General features: G+C 37.4%; 2 protein-coding genes across 3 annotated transcripts in view; one reads left to right on the forward strand and one right to left on the reverse strand.

The window, feature by feature from the left end:
* Window positions 1-1,458: 1,458 nt before the first annotated feature.
* Window positions 1,459-2,622, reverse strand: si:dkey-85n7.8 (COX8 domain-containing protein). Its single transcript, XM_051655551.1, has 2 exons — window positions 2,419-2,622; window positions 1,459-1,895 (listed from the first exon to the last, which is right to left on the reverse strand). Exons 1-2 carry the CDS (start codon window positions 2,536-2,538, stop codon window positions 1,785-1,787), a joined length of 231 nt encoding a protein of 76 aa, XP_051511511.1. The 5' UTR covers window positions 2,539-2,622; the 3' UTR covers window positions 1,459-1,784.
* A 3,361-nt stretch (window positions 2,623-5,983) lies between these two features.
* btbd7 (BTB (POZ) domain containing 7) overlaps window positions 5,984-26,859 on the forward strand; it is an 88,877-nt gene continuing 68,001 nt past the window's right edge. For both annotated transcript variants that reach the window (XM_051654933.1, XM_051654934.1), the window contains exon 1: window positions 5,984-6,386. The gene's annotated coding sequence lies outside the window, so the exon portion shown is untranslated. The remainder of the gene's footprint in view (window positions 6,387-26,859) is intronic.

Consider the following 26,859-nt stretch of genomic DNA (forward strand, 5'->3'; position numbering starts at 1 on the left):
TCATGTCAACTTTTTCAAGCCATTGCATGCTATGCTGACCTTCTTGTACAATATAGTGACCATTAAGGGCATTTAATTTATGTCCATTTATATCTCAATTTCTGCAATCCCGATTAATTTTCTCCCTTGAGCAGAAATATTCTAAGCCCATGAATGCTACTGTAGTGAAACCTGCAGGGAAATTTGTTGGTTTTGTGTAGTACCCTCAAGCACACAGGCCTCTCAGAATAGTCAAAGTGGGTGCTATCTTGACCCTGTTGCTCTTGATTGGTTACCTACTGAAGCTGAGCAGGTCTAAGTCAGTCCCTGCCTGGGTGACCTCCTGGGAAAACCTGCATGGTTGCTGCTTGAAGAGATGCGTTAGTGAGGCCAGCAGGGGGTGCTCACCCTGTGGTCTGTGTGGGTCATAAAGCCCTCAGAGTAGTGACAGGGACACTATACCGTAAAAAGGCACTGTCCTTCGGATGACGCATTAAACTGAAGCCCAGACTCTCTGTTATATAAAAAATCCCAGGATGCTTCACGACAAGAGCAGGAGTGTAACCCCGGTGTCCTAGCCAAATTTGCCCATTGGGCTCAATCCATCATGGCCTCGTAAAATTCTCCATCTCTGAATTGGCCGCATTACTTTATTCACCTCTCAACCAATAGCTGAGAAGCGGTGAGAATCGATGCATCTGCCGCACATTGGCTGTCGTGGTGACTGTGATTTTGCCAAGTAGGATGTGTTCCTGATGTGCTCCACCTTTCGTTGACCCTGGAAAAACATTCTTGTAAAAAAAAAAACAACAACAGACTTCTAACCCTAACCCCAACTCTAACCATTATCCTAAAATCAGAGGGAAATGATGTTGGTTAAGTCTAAGCCTAATCCTAACACTAACCAACCCTTACCCTTACCCTCTAACCATATACCTAACCCTAAACCTAACCTTATGGTTTGATCAGTCGATAGGAATGTTGTTCCAGGACCAACAAAGATGTTGGAACACGTCCTACTTTTCAAAATCACAGTTACTAGCTGCCGTCACATCATCTGGGTGAATGCTGCACACAAGGTTTCCCAGACTCTCTGTAAAGTGATAAATAAGTGTAAGAAATTATTATTATTATTAACATGGGTTGATAACACCATGGTTGCAATTTTAATCTCATACAGGGGGGTTTCAAGATAATCAGATCACAAAACTTCTCAGCCACCACTGCAGCCTTGATCAAGGCTCTTTAAGTGTGCTTTAGTGGAAGAGTTTTTGCAGTTGGTGTATGCTTTGTATGAAAAACATCTTCCGAATGACATGTAACTATGATTGTCTCTTTTGGTTACTCGACAAACAGGAAATTTTCTGAGATCTAATGTATAATTCTAATGTATACTTCTAAACAAGGGCTCTGAGGAAAGAGGAATTATCACAAAGGGAAACACAAAGTCATCAACAAAAACAGTTGGTATATAAAAAAAAATTTATTACAGGAAAAAGACTGCATGTTCATTTTGCATGTAGTAAGGGCAGCTGAAGACATTGCTTACAATGGCATTAAGGGCCACAGTCCTAAGGCATTAAACACCATGGAATTATATTTCTCAATAAATTTAAATGAGGCCTCTTCTCCCTCTCATAAACAGTGGGACTTTTATTACTTGTGATGTTGCTTTAAGATCTATGTTTTCATTCATGTATGTGAATTTTGCACTGAAGGTGAATAATGCCTTAGAGGCAGCCAGGACTGTCTATTGTCCGGTACATGATCTCAGGTATGTTGACCACGGAGGAAATGTGCTTTCGTCAAGAAGATGGGGTTTTTGATCCCTGGCGATACTCTGGGATGTGGTGCAGGATCCACCCGGCAGGGGCCAGAAGGGCAACAGCAAACACGGACATGATAAAGAAACTTTGCTGCAGAAAAACAGAAAAAAACGCACACATGAAATTCTGCACATGTCAAAACTTTAAATGAATCTAACTGCATAAGTTAAAAGATCTGCAGTGTTTTTACTTCATTAAAATGCCATTCAGTTACATTGGTTTAGTGAATTTGTTTTAGAGAACTCTCACAGCACCTCTCTTCTCACCAATGCTGCTAATTGAAATATAATAATATTATGCAGGGTATGGCAGTGTGTAGGACTCATTCTATAATATCTATACCATTAAACTCGATTTCCATAAGGCTATAGTAACAAAAAACAATGAGCTGAGGCAAAACAAGCAAACAAAAAATACATATAAGCTAAATATGATGTTTGAAAAGTTTACTTGATATGACATTGTAATTATGTTCTTGTCTGAATACAAAACATAATGTCTTCAATACAAGGAATCATACAAGCTATTATCTCCATTCATCACAGTTAAGCTAACTTTGGCTGATCAGATGAATCTGAGCAACCTCTTAGGATTATGTCATTGTTTCACTCACCCCAGGTCCAATCTTATTTTTTGGTGGCTTGCTGTTGATGCTGGAGTTGTGTCTCTGGAGAATACCCACAGCCCTGCTGACGGTCGCTGGCTGCACAGTTCCCCTCAGTAAAGCCAGCATCCCACCAGCTGTATGGATTAGCACCAGAAAGTTTGGATGTGCCTGAGAGAAGGGAGAAAAATGGGGGGAGTGCAACTCCTTGGTTTCCTGCCTCCAGACTGCTTGAGAGAAAATTGATATATCCTTTTAATTTGTGGACACACGATATCTCCCAAAACCAGCCCCTTCTCTGGGAGGGGCCTGTGTAGAAAGACCACCTGCCCTTTGTACTAGCTTTTCTTCAATGCCAGATTTAAATGAAACAGTAGCTTATACCATCATGATTGGGCAAATAACCAAAAATGGCATCATATTGTCCTCGATTTCATATTTAGACTCATGTTGGTCCACTTTTGCATAAACTTGCTAGGAGCTTGAACTTGCAAAGTTCACTTTTGCTTATGATGTAATGGCCCCATATATCTGAACTGTACTTTCTTCTACAATTAATGGCTTTTATGAGTTATTCCCTGCTTTTTCAGCCGCTATTTGACATCACATGAGTTCAGGGAAACATGGGTTCCTAACATAGAAACACTTGTCTCTCTGCTTAGTGTGCATTCAGGGATGTGTCCAGCACAATGAGGTACAAATTAAAGAGATCTGATTAAAGGAGCAGATTAAAGGAAGATAAAAGTGCAGAGAGCAGGACAGCCAGCTGTGTCTTCTGTAAGCTTTCAGTATACGGCCTGTGGTATTGCTGTTGATTCATGTTGATCACGTTACAGAGGCTGGTCTTTCATGTAAGGACACAGCTTGCCTTTCAACACATCCTTCTGAATGACAAACCTCTGTGTCCACAGTAGCTACACCATATTCATTGTTTGATTTATGTATTGGGTGTGAGCAATATCATTGTCCTTTTATTATGCTATTTTGATATCTAGAATGTAGAAATTTTACCTGAGGGTTAAGTATTATTTCTCCCTCAATGTTTTTGGGTTACTAATTGGGTGGAATCAAAGTACAAAACCTTTAAACATGAAACCATATAAAATTATTCTGAAACCTAGGTGGTGCAAAAAATAAATAAATAAATAAATAATAATAATAATAATAATAATAATTACTGCTTATAATTTTCTGTCAGTCTTTGTTAGTAATAGTGGGGCATATCTGTCACTATCTTAACAGTATATTGAAATATAGCATATTGGATATTAGAAAGTTATTGAAAAGGAAATCAATCCACGTCTTTTATTTTAAGTCACTTATTATTATTATTATTAGTAGTAGTAGTAGTAGTAGTATTAATATGCCTGGATTTTATAAAAAAAAAAAAAAAATATGCATGAAAAATACAAGAATACAGACTTTTAATTAAATAATGTACATTAGTAAAGAATAAAAAGAGAGAATCAGGTATAAAATTATAAAATATTACAGATCAACACTTATAAAAAAATCATTTAAATTGGTAGCTCACAGTCTTCAGCTCTGGTGTTTACAGTCTTAAGAGCTTTGGTGTACTTAGAAGAAGAAATTATTTGGAGGTACTCTATTGCTGAAATTATACCAAAAATAAGGGCTTTTGATTCCTGAATTTGCTTCGGTGAATGTGAAATTTGTCAAACAACAATAAAAAGTTCATAATAAAATATTTGTTCACTTTTGTTTTGCTAATGCTACAGAAACCAAACACTACATCCTTAAACAACATTGAGAAATCCTAAAGCAAATGTGCATTAATAAAATTACAAATATCTATCCAATTATAGTATATGTGAAAAAAGTCAATCCAAATAAAAATGGTTTGAAGTGTAGATTAATTTGGAACACAAAAAGAGCAGTTAGTCTCTATATTTGAAACCTCTTTAAATAAGATTTGGTTGGGTAAAATCTATGCAATAACTTGAATGACACTTCCCTTACTTCCCTTTACTTATTTCCACTTACTTTTCCCTTAAACAATGTTAATAAAGTTCTCCCAATATGATACCACGTAACAGACTGTCACAAGATCTTTTGGGACAAGTCTCTCTGCAACCACAAATGTAATCTTCTTTAGACATTTTCTATAACAGGGTTGAAATTTAGTGTGCATATATTATCTTTATTTCTTGTGATTATAATTCCTACATATGTTTAAGATTGAAATGAAATATTGCAAATAGAGGGTGATACACAATATTTAATAGCAAAAAGATTACATTGTTTTGTTTAAATTAAGGCCTGGGGCTTTAGAAAATATTTATATGTGGTAATTTGCTAAAGGGATTTAGGAAGTATCTCCTAAAAATAAAGTGGTGACATCTGCTAATTGACTAATAGTAATTTGTCTATCTGCTACACAGATAACTTGAAAACTGCTTTCACTTATAAAAGCTGAAAGCAACTGTGCAGAGAGAAGTCCTTGCCTAACTCCTCTAGAAAGGTTAAATCTTGGTGAAGTGCCATATGTTTCATTTGATCGAGCAACTCTCGTAATTTAAAGGGTTTTGATTACTTTGCAAAACACATCCCCAAAATCTAATTTGTATAAGAACTTTTTAATAAATTAGTGCTCTAATGAATCAAATGCCTTAAACTAATCTAAAAAGAGAATGAAGCTGTCCTCATGTACATTTGAAGCCACCTGCAACAGATGTCATGGCCCCCACAAAGCCCCCCACTGAACATTGTGTCAGTCTGAGATTACATGAAGAGACAGAAGCAATTGAGACAGCCTAAATAGATAGAAGAACTGTGGTGAATTCTCCAAGAAGCTCGATACATCCTATCTGCCAACAACCAAGAAAAACTGTGTTCAGGTGTACCTAGGAGAATTGGGGCTGTTTTAAAGGCAAAGGTGGTCACACCGAATATTGATTTAGCTTTTTTTATATTTACTGGAATTTGTTTGATGATAATTGATAAATGAAAACTATTTATGTAATTATTATTGAAGACATCTTCACTATGCAACATTTTTCACAAGTGCCTAAAACTTTTGCACAGTACTGAATATATATATATAATATATATATAAAGTCACTTTTGGGTATAATTATGAATGACGTCATAAACATTCATGAGAAATTAGGCCATCCATTTGAAGCCACCTAGTGGACAAAAGTTCAAAGATGTAGTGTTGTCGTTTGTCCTATGGGAAAAAATGGTGAAAGAAAGTGAGAAAGAAATGTTACATTTAATTTTTTATTTATTTTAATTTATTTAATAGTTATTTTTTATTGAATTCATTTTTAAGCAGTTTAAACAAACAAAAAATATTCAACATAATTCAAAATGTCATCAGTAGGCCTGTATTCCCCGTTATTAATTGAGTTATTAAAGAGACAAGTATTGTACAAGAGAAATTGTCAGTTTAAGCACAAGAACCAGATAACAGCGAACTATAGAAAATGTATAAGCATTCCCCGCTCCAACCAACCCAACCCGAGCTCGTGAAAATTCGTACATAATTTACGAGTTTGATTGGCCCTTTTTGCTCTGTGTCCCATCTGTGCTCGAGCAGATAGATGGCGTAGCGACATTGCTAACAAAATCCTGACGCGTAGCCCACCCCTCCTTGTTTTACTGAATAGAGAGAGGATCTCCACAACACTACATGTAAAATTTGGTCAAGGGAAATTGAGAGCGAATAGCACAGACTCTATTTTCGGTGTTTTGTTTTGAGTAATGGAGGACGTATGGTGTAATGTAAAAGTACTAGCAGCCTGCTAGCGCTTCATATATGTGTGTGTGTGTGTGTGTGTGTTTGTGTGTCTGAACGCGGGACACGCAGAGGCTTTTTTTTTTACTCAATAACACTACGAAAGAAAAGTGTGAGCAAATGTGTTCGGCTAAACAAATATAAAGGAGTCACTGGGTTGGATTTAGGCTCGTTTCATGAGCAAGAAGAGCGCAGAGGACCAGTAAACTTGACTCAGGTAGGGTTGAATGCATTTTTTTCTCTTTTTGTGCTTTGCTTGCTAATCTGCCACGGCGAGCTGCTGAATTAGCTACATTTACAGTTGCGCTTTGTGTATTAAGAGCAAACCGGTTCCTGACTATTTATTTGTAGTGTTGGTGACAATAACCTAATCAACTTCATATAGTAACCAATATTCCACTCTTCCAGACTAAACAAACCCAAGCAAACCCTAGTTATCAGGATTAGCTTGCATGCTAAACCAAAAGAAAACAAACAGCACACAAGTTCTTTAGTTTACTCTACAAAGAAGTCGAAAGATTAAGATATATTGGATTTTGGTAACTTTTACGCTAAAGGAGATGATAAGAGCCACCTGAATGCTAAAGGTAGATTAAGCTAGGCTTGCTAAGTATGCGTAGTGTTCAGTTACTACAGATATAACGACTTAATGTCTGCGGACACCTCCAGTAACTGGGATTTCAAGTCCTTTAAAAAAATGTGGACGATTCATCGTACGAATAAAACGCTATTCTCAATGCAGTTGAGCTATCAGTAGCAACAGACATTTAACCGGTTTCAGATATATCAGATATGTGGCTTGCTTGATATAGGAGACAATATGTCAATTGTCCAGCATAAACATCTAGATACTAATGAGTTCAACAAGCATACTGGGTGTGATTTAGATTTTTCCCTCTTGTTAAAAGCTTGTGTAGTTTCCCCCTCTTTGACCTGGCTTCAATTGTACATTTAAAAGATGCTTATCAGGCTATACTGCACTGTGCTTTATTTGAGACCTGTAGTTATACAAGGCATTTTGTAGGATAATTAGTGGACAGGAACATACTCCCCTGTCTTTGTCTTGATGCAACTGTTCATGTCCTTTGGAATTCTGGAAGTCGTCAGGGCCTAATTAATGGCAAATCCTTTTGGTAAGGTTTACACTACTGAGTCCCATCCTGTTTTGGCTCTTTTAACAGCCTTGAGAGTTCATTCATCTCTGTTGTAGCTCTTTGTTTCATACATGGAGCCCTTTGACTTCTGTGTTCCCATGAGCCTTAAAAAAAAATCTGTTTTGAGATTGTGCTAATCAATTTCTTTTTGTGTGAATATGGAGATGGTCACACTGAGAAATATTTAATGTTACAGGGAGTGTTCGGGGATTTCAAGTGCTTTTGTTTTGGGGCTGCAACTAACAATTATTTTGATAATCGATTATTCTGCGATTGTTGCAACGATTAATCATTAGCTCTTAACCGATTATTCAGCTTGTGCCCCGACTTTTGTCTTCTGCAAGTGCAGTAAAGACAAAATATACTTATATTCATGACCTATTTAAAAAAAAATATTTAGATATTTTAAAATATTTGTATTTTTAATATTAGATTTTTTTTTCTTATTAACATTTTTTATTGATTCATAAATTAACACAAAGAATAAAACAACATATATATATATATATATATATATATATATATATATATATATATATGTATATGTATATATATATATATATATATATATATATATTGAATCAATCACTTTTAACATTAAACCCCAACTATATCTCCTCCCCCTACCAAATTCCCACACCACCCTGACCCCCCCACAAACACTCCTGTGGTCAATAGAGTATAGACACACCAAAAAAAAAAAAAAAAGGAAATAATACAATAATCAAGTATAATAAAATAAAAAAACAACAAAATCTAAATTACTCCCTCCACCTCCCCTCCTCGAGATTCCCCCAAAAATGCTAAGTAATTGCCCCATTTCTTATTGAAAAGTTCCCTAACTCCCATCCTTCTACTCGACCCCTCCTCGAAGTCAGCCACCCTCCCCATCTCCGCGCACCACACTGGGAATGAGGGTGCTCCCCATCCGACTTCCATCTCCTCAAATTAACCTGCCTACCAATCATCACACTGGTCAAAACCCGATTTCTCTATGTACTTATCCTCCAAATTTATGACCTCCCCATCTCCCAAAATACAGAGTCTGGGGCAGAACGAGATTTGAGTGTTCAACACATCACATACAAAACTTTGCACCTTCAGCCAAAATTCTTGGATCTTACGACACCCCCAAAAAACATGGGTGGTCTCTCCATCTTCTGAATGGCATCGCCAGCAGATGGGCGTGTCCTTAAGACCAAGCCTATACAATTTAGAAGGGGTCCAATAGAATCTATGTAAAATCTTAAATTGCATAAGGCGAACCCTTGAATCTCTAGATGCAGACTTGATGTTTTTTAGAATCCTAGCCCACACTCCCTCCTCCAATACCACATTTAAATGTTCCTCCCATAATCTCTTAAGAGAAGTTAAAGCTCCATCCCCCAGACTCTGAATTAGCAGGGAGTAATACACTGATGCCTCATGACCCTTCCCAAAATCAGCAATCACCACTCCCAGAGTATCTGCCGCTACTCCCAAAAACAGTGCAGAGCAGGTGGTGCAGCTGTAAATACTTATAAAATTGAGATCTGGGAATCCCAAAATGTTGAATCAAATTTTCATAAGTCTCAACACTCCACTCTCATATAGGTCACCGAGTGTATTAACCCCCCTCACAATCCAATCTGACCAACAGAAAGGGGACTTATTAATACATAGTTTATGGTTCAGCCATATGCTTGAGGCTACTTTTAAATAAATATCTGAGTTAAACACTCTGGACACTTTTGTCCATATCGAGTGTAAAGGTGAGATAACGGGGTGTGACTTATCTTCTCCAGTTAGTTTGATAGAAGGGCTTTGCAGTGGCGAGATAGGAGCAAGAACTTCCTTTTCAATACAAAACCAGGGAGGGGCTCTCTCAGGTGGAAGTGACCAATGAGCCAAATGTCTGAGACCGAATGCATAATAATAAAACAAAATCTTAGGTAGGCCTAGCCCACCTTTGTCAGTCGGCCTATGTAACTTGTTGAAATGTAACCTGGGACGTTTTCCATTCCAAATGAAGGACTTTGCTATGCTATCAAATTGCCTGAAGTAAGAGAGGGGGGCATCTACAGGGAGAGATTGTAGTAGGTAGTTGAATTTTGGAATACAATTCATTTTAATAACATTAACCTTCCCAATCATAGATAAATGTAATGAAGCCCGCCTGCCCACATCGCTCGAAAACCTTTTTATTCTATTAAAGGGTCAAAATTAACTCTGACTAAATCACATAAATTTGCTGGGAATAAAATGCCCAAATACTTAATACCCTGTTTGGGCCATTGAAAGGCGCCCGGTTGAAAAGTTGGGCAGTACGCAGTCAGAGCTAAAACTTCGGATTTAGACCAATTAACTCTGTATCCTGAAAATTTAGAAAAGGAATTGATAATTCTGTGGAGGCTAGGCATAAATCTAGTGGAGTTGGAGACGAATAATAAAATATCATCTGCGTAAAGTAAAAGCTTATGCGCCACACTTCCCGCCGTCACCCCTGGAAAATCATCCTCCTTTCTTATCATGGCTGCTAAAGGTTCCAGGGCAAGACAGAACAATAATGGGGAAAGAGGGCAACCCTGCCGAGTGCCCCTATTCAGAGGAAAATAATCTGAAATTAATCCATTTGTTTGTACCGCCGCTACAGGGTGTCTATAAAGTAACTTAATCCATCCAATAAAAGTATTTCCGAACCCATATATTTCCAAAATCTTAAAAAGATAATCCCATTCTACCATATCAAATGCCTTTTCGGCGTCAAGTGAGATGGCAGCGACCGGAGTCTGATCATTCACCACTGACCACATGATATTAATGAAATGCCTAATGTTGTCAGAAGAGCTGCGGCCCAGAATAAACCCCACCTGATCTATATGTATAAGAGATGTCATAACTTTGCTTAATTGGTTGGCCAGAATTTTTGCCAAAATGTTTACATCTAGCTGGATCAGGGAAATTGGATGGTAACTTTTACTCTCGCTTGGATCTTTGTCCTTTTTAAGAATCAGACTGATCTGGGCTTGTCATGGTGGCAGAAGCTTTCCATTCTTTAATTATTCCCTATAAACTTCTTACAAAAGTGGAGCCAATTCTGTAGTATAAGATCTAAAAAATTCAGTGGCAAAGCCATCTGACCCCGGAGCCTTGCCAGTAGGCAGGGCCTTAATTACCTCGCCAAGCTCCTCCAAGTTTATCTCAGAATCAATAGAATTTTTTTGCTCAGTCATCAGTTTAGGGAGTTCTAATGGTTCCACAAAGTTTCTAATATCATCATCAGTAGACGAAGACATGGAACTATAAAGATCGTGATAGAACTCTTTAAAGGCATTATTAATATCAATGGCCGAGGTAAAAATTTCACCACCAGCAGATTTCACTGAGGGAGTGGTAGAAAAGACTCACTCTGCTTTATATATCTAGCCAAAAGCTTTCCTGCTTTTTCCCCAGACTCAAAATATGACTATCTTGCCATGAATAACCAAAACTCCACTTTCTGTGATAGAATAGTATTATATCTGTATTTCAAACGGGTCATCAGATGACATTTGGCGCTTCAGCTCTGCCTCTGCACTTTTAATATTCCCTTCCAACTCCACGAGTTCTCGTGCTTTGGATTTTTTGATGAATGAGGCATACTGAATGATCCGACCCCTAAGAACCGCCTTAAGTGCCTCCCAAACCACGCCCACAGAGGATACTGAGGACCAGTTGGTCTCTATATAAACATTGATTTCAGTCTTTAACATTTGTTGGAAATCAGGATTTTGCAAAAGGGACACATTAAAGCACCAACTATATGATTTCTTTTACTCCGTATGTGGCAACACCTCTAAACTTACCAGGGCGTGATCTGAGACTAAAATGTTTCCCATTGAGCAATCAACAACAGATGAAATGAGGGACTTAGATATAATATATATATATATATATATATATATATATTCTAGAATAAATCTTATGGACTGATGAAAAAATTTATAGTGCCTACCAGATGGGTTCAAGAGTCTCCAAATATCTGCAAGACCAAGATTTTTACACATCCTGTGACGCGTCAGTGTTGCTGTAGGCGGCTTACACACTTTTGCTTCACTATGATCAAGGACTGAATCCATCAAAAGATTAGAGTCTCCTCCCAAGATTATATCATGAGGGGTGCCAGCGGCATGCAACATCCCTTCAAGATCTATAAAAAAGTCCTGATCATCTGCGTTAGGTGCGTAAATATTAGCCAAAATCAACCTTTTCCCCTGAATTTCTCCTAAAACAATAATGACTCTTCCTAATTTCTTTACTCTGTTTGAGACATTTGAATTGTAGATGTTTATTTATCAGTATAATGACTCCCCTGCTCTTACTCGAGCCAGCACTAAAGAAAATATGTCCACCCCATATCTTCCCAAATTTTTCAGCTTCCTGCGGGGAAAGATGTGTTTCTTGAAGAAACACTATATCATATTTCTTACGCTTAAGAAAAGAAATAACCTTCCTTCTTTTTATGGGGTGCCCTAACCCATTCACATTCCATGTGGAGAGAGAGAACCTACTCATATTAACATTTGACATATTGATATAAAAAAATAAAAATAAAAATTGTGTTTCAAAAACAAGATTATACAGACCACATTCCCCATTACTGCAACAATCAAACCCTGAACTTCTCCCCCAAACGGGCCTGCAAGATGTCTGGAGACATCTTTTAATGTCTCCAGAGTCTGAGGATTTTGACTTCTTTGCCATGTTTACCTCAAAGGCAAGTATGTAATTGGGTGTATCGAATCTCACCGGATTATAACATGAAAATAAAAAATAAAACGATCAAATTGCGCAGAGCTAGTCGCTCACACGTCTGCTTCTCACATGGCGTCACGTGTCCCCCTTTAATATTATATTCAACATTCTCAGATAACAATTTTTTCTTCTGCAGTGTAGCTGCTAAAGTAAATGTACATTGTTTTAAAGGAGTTTTAGATATTTATATTGGAAAACAAGCCAAAACAAAAACAAATGAAAAAAACATATTTTGTTGCAGTGTTTACCTTTCTGTTCACTTCAATCCATCTTTAACTCACTCACACACACACACACACACACACACACACACACACACACACACACACACACACACACAAATCTCTTATTAATAAAGCTGCACATTACCAATTTTCTTCACGATAAGAAATGTACAGTCACGCATACATATTATGATTCAATAAGATACGAGCCATCATGTTATAATCTAGCTACATTAAGCGTGCGCACTTGAGGGAGGAACGTCCTCGTGACAGAGTGTGCATCAGCCGGGTACAGTCTCAATCTCTCTCTCTACCCCCTTGATTGGGACACTTCATGTGACTCATAGAAAAGGTGCTGACCGCACAGAGAAATGCCAGTTTCGGAGTTTGTAGTTATTTACGTGATCTGCTTCCTTATTATTTGAACATTAATAAAGCTATAATGCATTAAATATAACTGCATTTAAGACGCTCGACATGCAAGTTTTGCTTCAGCGGAGTGGCAGCTACTGTTCCGCTTATTCCACAATGAGACTGCTTCTGTATTTACTTATTTTTGCATTATAATTCCCTCATACTTGGCGATCTACATCACCTGAAGCTGTTTGGAAAGTTTAGAGTGCACCTGGACTGTGAGCTGTGTAATTCTTCCTTTCTTCAGTCAGACACAAGCTGCAGTGCTGCTCTCTCACGCTCTCAGATTTCCCCCCAGCAAGAGTACAGACAGTGAGATTTACTGATAGCCTAGTACCTACCCATGAGAATCCAAGGTAAACATTTTAATGAAACAAAACCAAACCAATTCTGTGCTGCTTTATATCCCTCTATTCTGTTAAAATAATGTCTTCTTTAATATAGATAATCAGCATGGTTGTTGTAGGGATGTGCCCTACGACTAATTTGACTGTCGTTTAAATGGAAGTTTTATAACCGACTAGTCTAAAGAGAAACCAACTTTCAGAAAACAGTACAAAAATGTTTTTATGCGACCCATTTAAAATACTTAATCTATTCCAAATCCGATGCTAAATTCCACTGAAATGGGGCATTTATCTGCAACATGCTTGCCTTGAATTATGATCATTGTACATTAAATATAGAACATGACACGCATTCACTGAATCAACGTAAGCAAATATTTAACAGGCATATTTATTGAAAACAATTGAATGAATAGTGCAGGATCAATGGAACAACCATTAAAAGCAAAAAGTAAAAGTTACTTAACATATTAAAACAGTCAGGATATTGTTGAAAGTAATTAACAGGTAGACTAAGCCAAATCTATGAGAGAGAAAACAAGTGTGCTTAAAAGTTGCGCGTATTTCACGATGTGCAGTCGTGCATAAGCCATTGATCTAATATGACAGCTGTTCGGCAAAGAATGTCAACCAAAAACAGTTAAGATGTAAAAAAAAAAGAAAAAAAAGTAGTTATAGGATAGAAAAAATAGGCCTGTGATGTAGCCTACAATAAACCTAATGTATTCTAAACATGACGTGCACAGAATAAAAGATAGTTTAACACTTTAAGCAGTCGGCACCTTATTGAAAACAGACTTCTTAATCAGCAGATTAATAAAATGGCATACCTAGTCTAAAACAGTTATTTTCTAGGCTACTTACTCAAAAGCATAATTTTTTGATGAGTAAAATTAACACGTCGACGTGGTCCGGTGAAAGACGGGACTTGACTCACCTGAGGCGCCTGTCCTGTGCTTGAAAAAGCCTGCTCAGCGGAAGATGCACAGATGTAAAGAAGACTCAAATGTGGAAACATCCCTGGCGACTTTCAAACATTTGAAAAAGCCGATTCCTGCACCAACGATGTGATTTCATAACTACTTTGCTGAGTTTACTTGTCTAGCGATAGGACATTTTCCTGCGTGCGCCACGAGAGAGAGGGAAGAAGCACGCGCAGCCTGAGGTAAAATGAAACTTTGTATCTGCTCCAGATATCCTCTTTTTTTTTTTTTTTTTTTAAATAATATTTGTATTATTAATTCTATTTAAAATATGTAACATTAATATGACTGTAAGTGCAGCCTCTGTAAAAAAAAATATATAAAGCCAAACGTAAATGTGTAAAAATTATTGTCGACTAGCAGCATCAGAACCATTTAGTCGACTAGTCTCGCACATCCCTAGTTTGTTGTTCATCTACATGGGTAATTCAAGAAACAATCAAGTGAAGAGAAGAGAACAGTTTGTGTTTTGAGTCCTGCATTATGTTATAAACATGTCTTTTGAATGGACAGTAGGGGTTAGATTCAGATTTATTTGCAAAAGTGCTACAGTTCAATGTTAAGAAGTTCACAACTGTCAACTAGTGATCGACCGATGTGGGTTTTTTAATGGTCAATGCAGAAATCTTGAGAGCAAGGAGGCTGATGTAATGCCAATAAATATGATATAACACAATGTAATATGATAGTAAATGACATGTACACAGAATTGCTAAAAATTCAATTAACTTTTATTGTTATTTTTATTCAATTTCTCAACTCAAGTTATTATAATATAATTCATAATTATTATTATTATTGTGAGGATTAGGTTTGTTTTATACAAAATATTCTTTTATCTTGACTGAAAAAGTGCAGTTTTCCTCATTACAAGTCTGGTGAAACACTGTCATCGCCTCCTTTTCTGTGATAGGCCTACTGTGTTGAGTTTTTACATTTGTATAATAAATTGTAGCAGTACAGATATTTGGAATTGCGTGAAGGAGTGGACCTGCAGTACTTTGCTTTCATAATGCACAGGAACCGCTCTGAGACGCTGACACGGCTGGGATAAACTTCTTTGAGTGTCACGGACTGACCATCATGCGACATTCATGAGCCAGAGAGAGACATAATTTTGATCCTTGCTGATATAATAGACCCTTTACAGGAAGAAATATGAGGACTCCACAGGAATATGTGCTTAACAAGATGAAATCGCTGGATTTGTGCACATTTTGTGAGGGTAGTGAATTTAATCTTTGAAAGAAATTCAGTAGTTTTCTTTTAATTAAAATATCTGCATATTTTCAGACGAAGTTGTATTGCTATCATTAGACTAGACAGTTCAAAGTTACAGGGAAGTGTTGAGGAGCGATCGGGAGAATGAAAAGTGTGAGCACTCCAAACATCATGAGCTCATGATTGTCTGCTCAGGGACTGGGACTGCTTGAATGAGACTTTGTTGCACTTTGTTTTTGTTGAGAGTTTGTTGGAAAAAGGCTCTGATACCATCTGACATACAAATGTAATTGCGTAAGTATTCAGTGCACAAATTAAAATCGCGTTATGTCCTAGTGTGATTATTAAACTGCACGGGCTGTGTGCTTTAAACGTGAGTGCTTGTGAATGTGTCGAGCGGGTGTAATGCTGAAACCGGCTGTTCCTACCATTTAGAGTGCCTTGTCTCTTACACGGAAAACACCATCACGAGCATCGTACGCTCTGTTTGTTGCAGATGACAGCGAGCAGAGTGCTAATTCACTTGTAGCATGAGGCACATACAGACTACACATTTATTTAATTAAATAGCAGCTTTTTTGCAGTTTAATAATCACATTGGGTCACATACACCGATCAGCCACAACATTAAAACCACCTGCCTAATATTGTGTATGTCCCCCTTGTGCCGCCAAAACAGTGCCAACCCGCGTCTCAGAATAGCATTCTGCCCGTCTGGCACCAACAATCATGCCACGGTCCAAATCACTGAGATCACATTTTTTCCCCATTTTAATGGTTGATGTGAACATGAACTGAAGCTCCTGACCCATATCTGCACTGCTGACACACGATATGCTGATTAGGTAATCACTTGGATGATTGTTGGTGCCAGATGGGCTGGTTTGAGTATTTCTGTAACTGCTAATCTCCTGGGGTTTTCACACACAACAGTCTCTAGAATTTACTCCGAATGGTGCCAAAAACAAAAAATAAAATCCAGTGAGCGGCAGTTCTGTGGACGGAAATGCCTTGTTGATGAGAGAGGTCAACAGAGAATGACCAGACTGGTTCGAACTGACAAAGTCTGCGGTAACTCAGATAACCCGCTCTGTACAATTGTGGTGAAGAGATGTGGGCTGGCCCCATTTTGGCAGCATGAGGGGGACCTACACAATATTAGGCAGGTGGTTTTAATGTTGTGGCTGTTAGGTTCTGTATAAAAGCACTTAATTTGGTAAAAATAATGTAGTATGTTGAAAATTAATTGTTCTATTTTCATATGATTAAAGTTTTAATAAATTAATTTATTGATGGTAAAATTGAAATAAATTATTGATATGGAATTCAGAAAAAAAAAAGAAAAAAAAAACAAGCATCGGTACCGGCGAGTACCCAGAAGGAAGAATCGGTACTTGTATTCGTTCTTAAAAAAAAAAAAAAAAAAATGGTATCAGGACATCCCTGACTATGTCATATATTTCAGTCACAGGACAATACCCACGTTCCCATATAAAGTAGGCTATGCCTGGGAATGTATTCATACTATTCATTTGCATACCTAAAGAAGGCACTCTTTTACCGGCCAAGAAGTATGTTCTTCAACAAATGCTCTGACAGTATGCGAATTCAGATGCAGCAACTGTTTCAAAATCATCTTGTAAGTGCCCTGAAAGATGAGACTTACGACCTTTTCACACCAAAGGCGACGCTATTATGAGAGGCGAATTGCAGATGACCGCAAACTGCTCCGTGGGAATAAAGCAAACTAAACTTACAGCACCTCCTGAGATTATCGGAGATCATTTGCAGCATTCTCATAGAAAACATTATTCTTGCAAACAGTTTTCAGACGAATGTAATGAGAACAGCCTGTAAAGAGGCGAATGCTGTATGCCTCTGAACAAACAGCGAATGAGACACGTGCATTGGTGGATTTTCTTTTGTCTGTTCTTAAAAAATATAATAAAGCATGTGTCTAACAGCATTTCTTGTCATGTGTCACTCCGAGACATCTTACAGGTCGCCCGCCTGTTGTGGGTAGATGAGCAAAATTACACACGCATGAAGTACCTGGATTTGGACGAGGAGCTTGCGAACTGTATTCAGCCTTGTCGAACAAGATTGAACTAAACTGTTTGTATCTTATTGCATGTGTATCTAAATTTGCTCAAAACATATTACTAATTAAACGTGACGGCATTTAAACGCTCAGAGTGTATATAATGCAAGAAATACAACAACACCTCACCCAACAAAACCATCTTCAGTCTGACCCATTATTAGACACTTTAATTCTTGTCAACGTCAGCTGTGAACGACTATTAACAATTGCACAAAAATAATGATTTTGAGGAGACACTACCATGTTTTTGGTATTCAAAGGCATTTAGATACAAAGACCTTCAGCGTTTGGTGTGAAAAGGCCTTTAGACTAACAACGTCTTCATGACAAGATCTAGAAGCTTTATGAAATCAATTGCTGTCAGGAATTAGTTCACAGTCTCTCTGTACCAATGTGGCAGGGTTTTGCAACCTGACTGTGTGGAGCTTGTGTACAGTGTAACACGAGTACCTTGCCAATTGTATAACCTTGAAGCATCAGACAACTGCAAATCTGTTTGTCAGTTAATGGCTCCCCAGGTATGATTAGAAATTAAATTTTATTGTGCTTTTGTCATGTGCACTCTAATCTTGTAGGAATCTTTTTGCACTATTCACAACAGCAGCAAGATGTTTTCAAACATTACTCTTTATTCTGATGTTCAGTACAATGATATTTTGTAAAACATTTGCAGTATTTTTAAGAGCAACATCCATATATTTTTGGACTCTCCTAACATAATTATATAATGAATCATACCATTATTTTATTGTGTGTGCAACTAAATGGCAAAAAAGTTAGCTTGCTGATGCGCATGTATGTTGAAATTTGAATAACATTTTATTCTTCAGTCCATAGTCTTTGAAGGTCCCTGTATTTTCATAAGCACACTGGCTTGACCTCTGGCTGCTGTCACTGGAGAGAGAAATTGGATGGCCAAAGGAAAATGGGACATGTTTTCATTTTCCACTCCCTCTTGTTGTCCTTGGCAACCATTTTTTCCCCTCTTAAAATGACAGTCTGACTCGGGTTCCCAATATTTCACCTTGTTCAATGGGGATGTGAGCTCAGTCTCACCTGGGAATTAAGTGCTCACTTCCTTTGTCTAGCCCTCATCATCATGCACTAATGAAACTAGGGATGCACCGATACGATACCTGGATCGGTATCGGCTCCAATACTGAAACTTTTAGACGGATCGGGTATTGGTCCGACGAGCCCGATCCAAATCCAATACTGTGTGTTAGTCATGTTCGTTACTGTCAAGCTCAAAAAATGACATAAAAGAATAATAAAAACACCATTAAAACAGTTCATATGACTCGTGCATTTTATTTAAAGCCACTTGAAGATGTGCAATAGCTGTGTGAATCACAAAAGGCCGTTTTTAATAAGTAAATATATAAAATGCACGTACAGCTCCAGCGCGTCAATGAATGGCGCTGCTCTGTTTACACACGCTCACGGCTATTTTTAGCCTTCACAGCGGTGCGCAATATTTGAGTGCTGCTCACGAACAACATCTCTGATGTAGATGCTCATCTCAGATGTAGATTTTTTTTTTTTTTTTTTACCAGAATTTGAATAAGAAGCGAATTAAACTACTGTGAACTTGCCTACAAACAGACACACTTTAGAATGTCAAAATAGAAGCGTGAGAGTTTAAAAGTGAAAGGTGCACGATTGAGAGATATATTACTGTTATAATATATTATTATTATTATTATTATTATTATTATCATTTGTTTACAAATTATAATATTTAAGTTGAATGGGTTCCAAAAAATAACTGTGTGAATGAAAAGTGAGCTGATATCTTACAACTAAATTGAACAAAAAAGAGATCTGAATCCTTTAAAGTCCAGATACAAGTTGAAACAATTTTGCACAAAAAAAAAAAAAGAAAAAAAAAAAGGCTTCTTTACTACTGATGACTTATACTGGAATTACTGTTAATTTTGCTGCTACATTATCTAGTATAATAGTTAACAATAAAGTTTTTCTTAATAGGCTATACATTCATATTGAAAATATAGCCGCAAGCAGCAATCATCAGGGTCCAAGCACATATGAAGGAATAACCAAAATAATCAGAATTAACAAATGATCCAGTGGATGCCAAATTAAACAAACTGACTATATAAAAGCTGATTGGTCGATGGCGGCCTTGTTTTTCAAAATATGCGACTGTCCTCATAAACCTTGATGAAACTTTGGACAAATAAACTGCATGCAAAATTTCAAGTTGATCGGACCAGCGGTTCCATAGTTAGAGCCATTTTTGTTTTTAACCATTATTGCAATATTTGTGTGTCATCAGAATGACCTCATACATAAGTGTACCAGATTTGGTGATAATATCTCAATCTGTTCAAGAGTTATAACCATTTTAGTAAAAGTGGCCACACCCATTATGAAAGTTTTGGCATACCGTTTGATGATAAATTACAATTTTACAATTCCTTTGATAACTTTTCATTTTGGGACTCCAGAGAATGTTTCTGCACTGGTGTGGTTCCAATTGGGTGAACGACCTACGACTAGTTCGAAAAAGTAATCTTTTAAAATAATCTCAAGTATTTTTGGAACATATTGTTTGAAACCAATGGTGCTTAAGGCAAAGTTGTTTAGAATGAGGAGGTTTACGCATGGTCTGAATAACGAGTTTCTTTTTTAAACACAGCGGTATATACAACAATTTACATGCATGTAAAACGCAATAGCAACTCCAGGTGGCCAAATTTTGCACAGACCTCTTGGGCCAAGAGACAAATAGGCATACCAAGTTTAGTTCCGATTGGCCTTGTTTAACCCTATATAAAAGCTGCTGAAATCTGATTGGTCGATGGCAGCAATGTTTTTAAAGATATGCGTCTGTGCTCATAGACCTTGATGGCACCTTGGACAAAGACAGTGCATGAAAAATTAAGTCGATCGGACCAACGTTTCCATAGAGCCATTTTTAGTTTTTAATTATTACAGCGCCACCAAGAGGCAAATGTGTGCAATATTTTTTGTGTGACCTCAGCATGAGCCCATATATAAATTTACCAAATTTGGTGATAATACATCAATCCGTTGAAAAGTTCTAACCATTTTAATAAAACGGACATGACCACTATGAACGTTTTGGTGTACCATTTGACGATAAATCAGAATTTCCAAATTCCTTTAACTTTTCATATTGGGATTCATGAATCATTCTCCACTGGTTTGGTTCCGATCGGGCAAACGGCCTAGGATGAAATTTTATTTCAAACAATCCAAAATAGTGGGAAAATGAAGGGGCGGAACAAAATTCTGTTAGGGTGTAAAACTCTTCGGCATGAGGAATCAGAGGAAGAAAGAATTTTGTTTCTAGCCCTTATGGTTCAAGATTTATGGCCCAAAATGTGATTTTTTTCTTTGTTCACAATAGCACCACCTAGTGTCTGAAGGATGTGTGTCTGTACACCTGAGTAGTTGGGGGGATTTGGAACCATCCTGCCAAGTTTGGAATCTCTACGACTTACGGTGTCTGACGCCCAGACACTTTTAGGGCAAAAAAAAAAAAAAAGAAAAAATAATAAGAAAATCAGAACAAATGCAATAGGGTTCCTGCACCTTCGATGCTTGGACCCCTAATAATGTGTAGGTAGAGGTTTGTGTTTCTTTACATATTAAAGAGCACACCCAATTAGTCCCACACAATAATGTAAAGATATTCTAACCTGATTATGCAAAAAAACAACACTGGTTTCGGATCGGTATCGGCCGATACTGAGATTTCCAATATCGAAATATCGAAAATGGGATTGGAAGAGAAAAAGTGGTATCGGTGCATCCCTAAATGAAACCCAGTGTTGTTCAAAATTAAAAAGTGGTGCTTTTTTTTTTTTTTTTTTGAGGATTCTCACATGCCTGGGGCTTATATCAATCATTCAGGAAAATCATATTGCGTTGCAGTTTAAAGTCTCTTGAAGTTTATATCTCATTCAGCATTACCTCTTTGGCATGACATCACTCTTATATGATCTGGCTTTTATTCATTTTAAAGGCATGAAATAGGCAAAAGTAGTTGGTTGGAGTGTGTGTTCACAAACTACAGCTCACGGCTAGAATGCCATGCATGGAAAGTTGTGGTAAGGTTTTTTTTTATATATATATTTCTTTCCTTTGGCCCAGTCAGAGGATTGTTTGGATTGATTCGCCATATAACAACTTTTAATGATGCTGTGCTAAGAGATAAAGAATGGGGCTAGGTATTGATACAGATTTCCCGATTCAATTTCAATTCAATATAGATTCATATGGGTTTATTTCAGTTATAATGTCCCTTTTACTTACATATAAAATAAATTGTCTCCCAGCTAATGCTGTTAATAATACAGGGGACCATTTACAGTGTTTCCCATAGGATTTCTTTCAGCAGCGGTGCTGTTGTGCACGCGTCCACAAGCCTGCAACGCTGGACCCGTATTAACATGTGTTGGTCGAAGAATAGATTAAAACGGATGTCAAACTCAATTTCAGCCTGGGCCACATCAGGGTTTATTTGCACCTTCAAAGGGCCCGTTGAAAATGTTGCACCAGCACCTGCTTTGGTAACACCCATGCAAATAATATTTACATGTTATGTGCATTGAAATACACATTTGACAGTACAGCATTGATTTTGAGGTTGAGATACAGATGAAAATTATGATATTAACAACAGTAACATCTGTGGAAAAAATGAACACCTAATTTTTATATGGCTTAATTGAAATATTCTGACAGTGTGACTAAGTTGGGTCTTTACAGATTCCTTTCATCAGGCTCCTACTAATTAAACAACAGTCATGTCTTGGAATTTCTGAAGGCAAGTGAAACAACTTACATTTTCCTACATTCAGAGAGCATTACAGGAGTACAGATTTTACACGGATGGAAAACTGATAGCGTGGTCCATAATTATGAAAATGCACCATAATTCTTCCATAGTATCCATAGTTTTAGCAATTATATTTGTAATAGATCATGGGAAACATGTAAAACCATGCATGGCTCCACACTACCATGGTTAGTAACTATGGTTTCTATATTAAGAATTATGGTAATTTTGTAAAGAAAAAGAAAAACAGCAGGCTAAATACATTTAGAAAGTTTTCCTGCCACAACTACCATAGTTAATAATACAGTACAGTTAGTGTTATTACAGTAAATCCATAGTACATTTTTGTAAGCGTTGTGATCTGTGAATTGAAAAGCCTTCTAATTTATGTTTTCTTTGTCAGTGCCGTTTAGAATGTGGGGGCTGTTTGTTTTAAACTATATTTTCATCACCGAGACATAAGAGTTTTGTAACAGACAATTCTGTACTGCATTCAAACGGGTTTCACAATCCCCACCGCACATCTCACTTCACAAACGCATCTAAAATAGTCTGTGCAGTTGAGACCTGTCCGCAAATTACCGCACCTGCTCTGTCCTCGTGCTGCTATGATTAAGCCATGTTGATAATTGACCCGTGTAGCGCTGTTTCATTTAGCTTTTGAAGTCAGCAAAATGCGCTCCAAAACATACAGATGACAGGTGAAGGCTCATTTATATTTACGAGGAAAGCGCTAACTGATTGTTCAATGAAATGTTACCATCCTACAATTCAGAAATGAGCTCGCGGGCCACTTGAAATGAAGGGAGTTTGACACGTGTTGTTATGCGGTGACGTCTCTGCAAGTGCGTATATTTGTGTGTGTGTATGTGGTGGGGTCTCTTTCGCAGTGTACAAAGTGCACAGCTGACTGGGGCTGGCAAGCGTTATGTTGCGTCAAGAATATTAAGTGAACCATGTGAAATCCCAACAGCGGCACTCATAATTCAACAGTGGCGCTGCAAAATGCATATAGGGGAAACACTGTTTTAACTAGGTTCATTAGGAAAATATTAATTTTACTCATTTTATTTTTCATCATTTTGGTCACATTTTGGCTTTTTTTTTTTAAAATGAACAAATAAATGTATTCAATAATAAGATATTATATTTCATATTATTTTTGTTACATATTGTTAAATTGCATAATTTGAACTATTTACAAGTATTTACATTGATTTGTTGAACATGCTAAAACTGGTACTGTCTCTAACAAAAAAACAGCATTTCTGTAAACGGCGCCTTTCAATGAGTGTATGTTAACTAGAGAGGACTCAAATGGCTTTACCTCATCTCTGCGATGCATGATTAAAATTAAAAGTTTTTTGTAGTTGTTTTTGATCAACATCTGACTGTAAAGAACAGAAAGGTATTAAAAGAGACCGTATTCAATGACAAATGGGTTGCGTGGATCTCGTCTTGGACACACATTACACGGAACAACATTTACTCTCAACATGCTGTGAAAGGATCTCACTGCTGAACATTTCATGAATAAACTACACAATTACTGGTGAGTGAAATGTAAACATTAACCAGCCAGTTGCCAAATATATTCACTTTAGTCTCATAGCGTGAAATTTTGGTGCAAATGCAAGTGATTTCCTCTCGTTGTAGCGGGTTGTGCATTGAGTGAAAGATCAATCTTGGGATGTAAGAATCGATATCGTTCAAATGATCACAATTAATCAGAAAAACTATATTTTTACCCACCCTTAATAAAGAAGATACTTTATTGTTTTTGTTTTTTTAAGTAGCCAGTAGCTTGTTTGGTTAGTTTGAAATGAGTTGCACACTTAACCTATTATGTGAAGCCAATTCTCAGTGTTACAAGTAGACAAGGATCTATCCATATGGCCATCTAAAAATTAATTTCTAATTTTAGGCTATAGTTTCAGCAGGGATTACAGAATCTCTCTCTAAAATGTTTTAAAATTTGACTGACTGGCTTCCTGACTACATTGACAGGAGGCTCTTGGCGACCCATTTAAGGTTTTTGATAATGCATTAGCAGTCTGCCCTACATCAGGCTTCACTGAGACTCCACATGCTGCTGAGATGATGGTGGAGTCTTCACTCTGTCAAGCTCATTTAGATTTGCTGCAGCTACTGGTCATCCTTCTCAACACAAGTGTTGTATTTCCTGCATGCATCTTTGTCTAAACTGTGATTCTGAGTGCAATGTAACAGATTGTACTTTTGTTTACATTAATATTTACTTGTGTTACTCACTGTGCACTTGTTGGTAGACAGAATGAAAGAAGGAATAATATACTTTACACTCAGATTCACCTTGATTAAACACTAATTTCACAGAGGAATGAACAGAATCTCCGTGATCACGGCTCTTCTACTTGATGTTAAAGTCGCACTGAAGTGCCTTGACGAGTGCTGTTCGATTTGCTGTTTTGACGTGTTTCCTACTGAAATAGGAATTAGTTGCGGGACATGTCGAACGACTCGTCCCATTTTTAAAATTAGCAGATAGGCTTTAGTTTACAGCCACACACACATGCGTGCATGCCCCTTTCCACCGCGCTGCTCATGTCAGAGTTGCTTACCGGGAAAACTTGAGAAGTGATCTCAGTACCTGTCAGATTTTAAAAAGTTTTGAGAACCAAATTACGTAACTGTCAACATTCTAACAACCAGCCCACAAATGCACACAGCACATCGCGATCTTTGCTTATGATGAGATGGGAGCCGTTGTGCCAATAAATAAAAATATATCCAATTTTTTGTAATCATAAGACACCAAACATCATAAATAAAGAACATGAACTGTACATCTCAAGAAATCTCTGGATGCGCAAAAAATATAAATTAAACTTCAGCCACTTGTCCTTGCAACACAAACTCGAATACTCCGATATCCTTCTTTAAAGTGTAAAAATTCAAGCCAGCAGGCATGCAAACAGTGTAGTTTGGAGATGGGGAAGAGGGTTTGGGGAGGGTAGCAACATAAAATATACCTTATCACCATGCTGTTTGCTAAGTGCTGCAATCGTTCATGTGAATGACAGGTGGCTTAGGGGAAGAGTTGAAACTCATCTGACTACTGGTCAATCATATTGCCCAGCTCTCGGCAATGACATATGTCAGCAGAGTAGAGAATTTGTTGCAAGTGGGGGAAGCTATTGTTTTTGATTAAAAATTTAGAGGGCCAACCATTTAAAAAATAAAAAATAATTAAAAACTTGCACGGGTAAATCATTTATAATAAAAACAGCAACATCCAATAAGAATGATACATTTTGAATTAATGATAACTAAATAATTAGTTCACTCATAAATAAAAACTCTGTCATGATTTAGGTATTGAGATGTTGAGGTATTCTGTTTCTGCATATTCCATTATCTATGATGCTCAGACAGGTTGAGGGGAGGGGCAAAGCTCACAGGCAGCTGAAGGGTGTACATAGTAGATATGGGGTGAACTGCTTTGCTCAAGTGCACAACAGGAGCAGTCAGGAGTTCCCAGCCCCACACAGAGATGGAGTCTTTTGATTAGTCCCATTTCCATAACTCTAGAAGTCAGAGGGGCCCCCAGCACTCCTTTCCTTCTCAATAATGAGATATCATGGTCACACTGACTAATTGTTATGAGAACAAAATCATATGAACAACCCTTGACTCTCCCAATAAATGCTTTCTCGCTTTCTATTGTTTCTTCTGGATCGAGGCGCTTGTCCCCAGAAAATGAATGCCAACCTATAACTGGACTGGCATATCAGGTCGCACTCAGCACAGCAATATTTTACAAATGGCCTTCCTTGGAGGAAGAGGATCTTGAACTAAGCCAACATTTCTTCCTGTTTGGGTACACTTTGAATGTGTTGTCCATTGTGGTTGGAGCTTTTCTAATTCCTTGGTCTCTTGCACAGAGGCCAAAAAAAAAGCTGCCATCCTAATTTTCCCTCTCTTCGGATCTAACTCTTTAATTGTGGACTTAGTAGATGCAGAAGTCAAATAGATTACCGTGCTTGTCCATCCTGTGTTGATTTAATTCTCTATCCCTTTTAAGAATAGCCAAGGTCAGGCTGTATTTATATATAAAGTCTTATGTACAGCGGAGCTGTCTTCAGAGTCATCAGAGTGTGATGTGTGCTTTTGAACAAGAATTAATTTTATTTGTCAGCAGTTAAAGGGGTCATGACATACCATATTTTTTTTTTATCTTAATATGTTCCTTGTGGTTCACTTAAGTAAAGTGTTTGCTAAAAAAAGAAACACTCATATACAGTGCTGTGAACAAGTATGTTCCATCCTGATTTCTTCTCTTTTTGTGTATATCTCATACTAAATTGTTTCAAAAATTCAAATTAAATCTAACATAAAACGAAGGCAATCTAAGTAAACTCAAAATACAGTTTTTAAATGATAATGTTATTTACTGAAGCAAAAAAGTTATCCAATACCAACTGGGCCTGTGTGAAAAAGTATTTGCCCCTTAGTTACTAAATCCCCAAATCCATGAAACTTCATTGATAATGGGGTTCAGCTGGACTAGACACACCCAGGCATGATTACTGCCAGCCCTGTTCAATCAAATCAACACCTAAATAGAACTTTTTCAGCCGCATGAAGTTGGCTAAAAGGT

This window comes from Myxocyprinus asiaticus, chromosome 25 (assembly GCF_019703515.2).
Source record: "Myxocyprinus asiaticus isolate MX2 ecotype Aquarium Trade chromosome 25, UBuf_Myxa_2, whole genome shotgun sequence".
NCBI lineage: Eukaryota > Metazoa > Chordata > Actinopteri > Cypriniformes > Catostomidae > Myxocyprinus > Myxocyprinus asiaticus.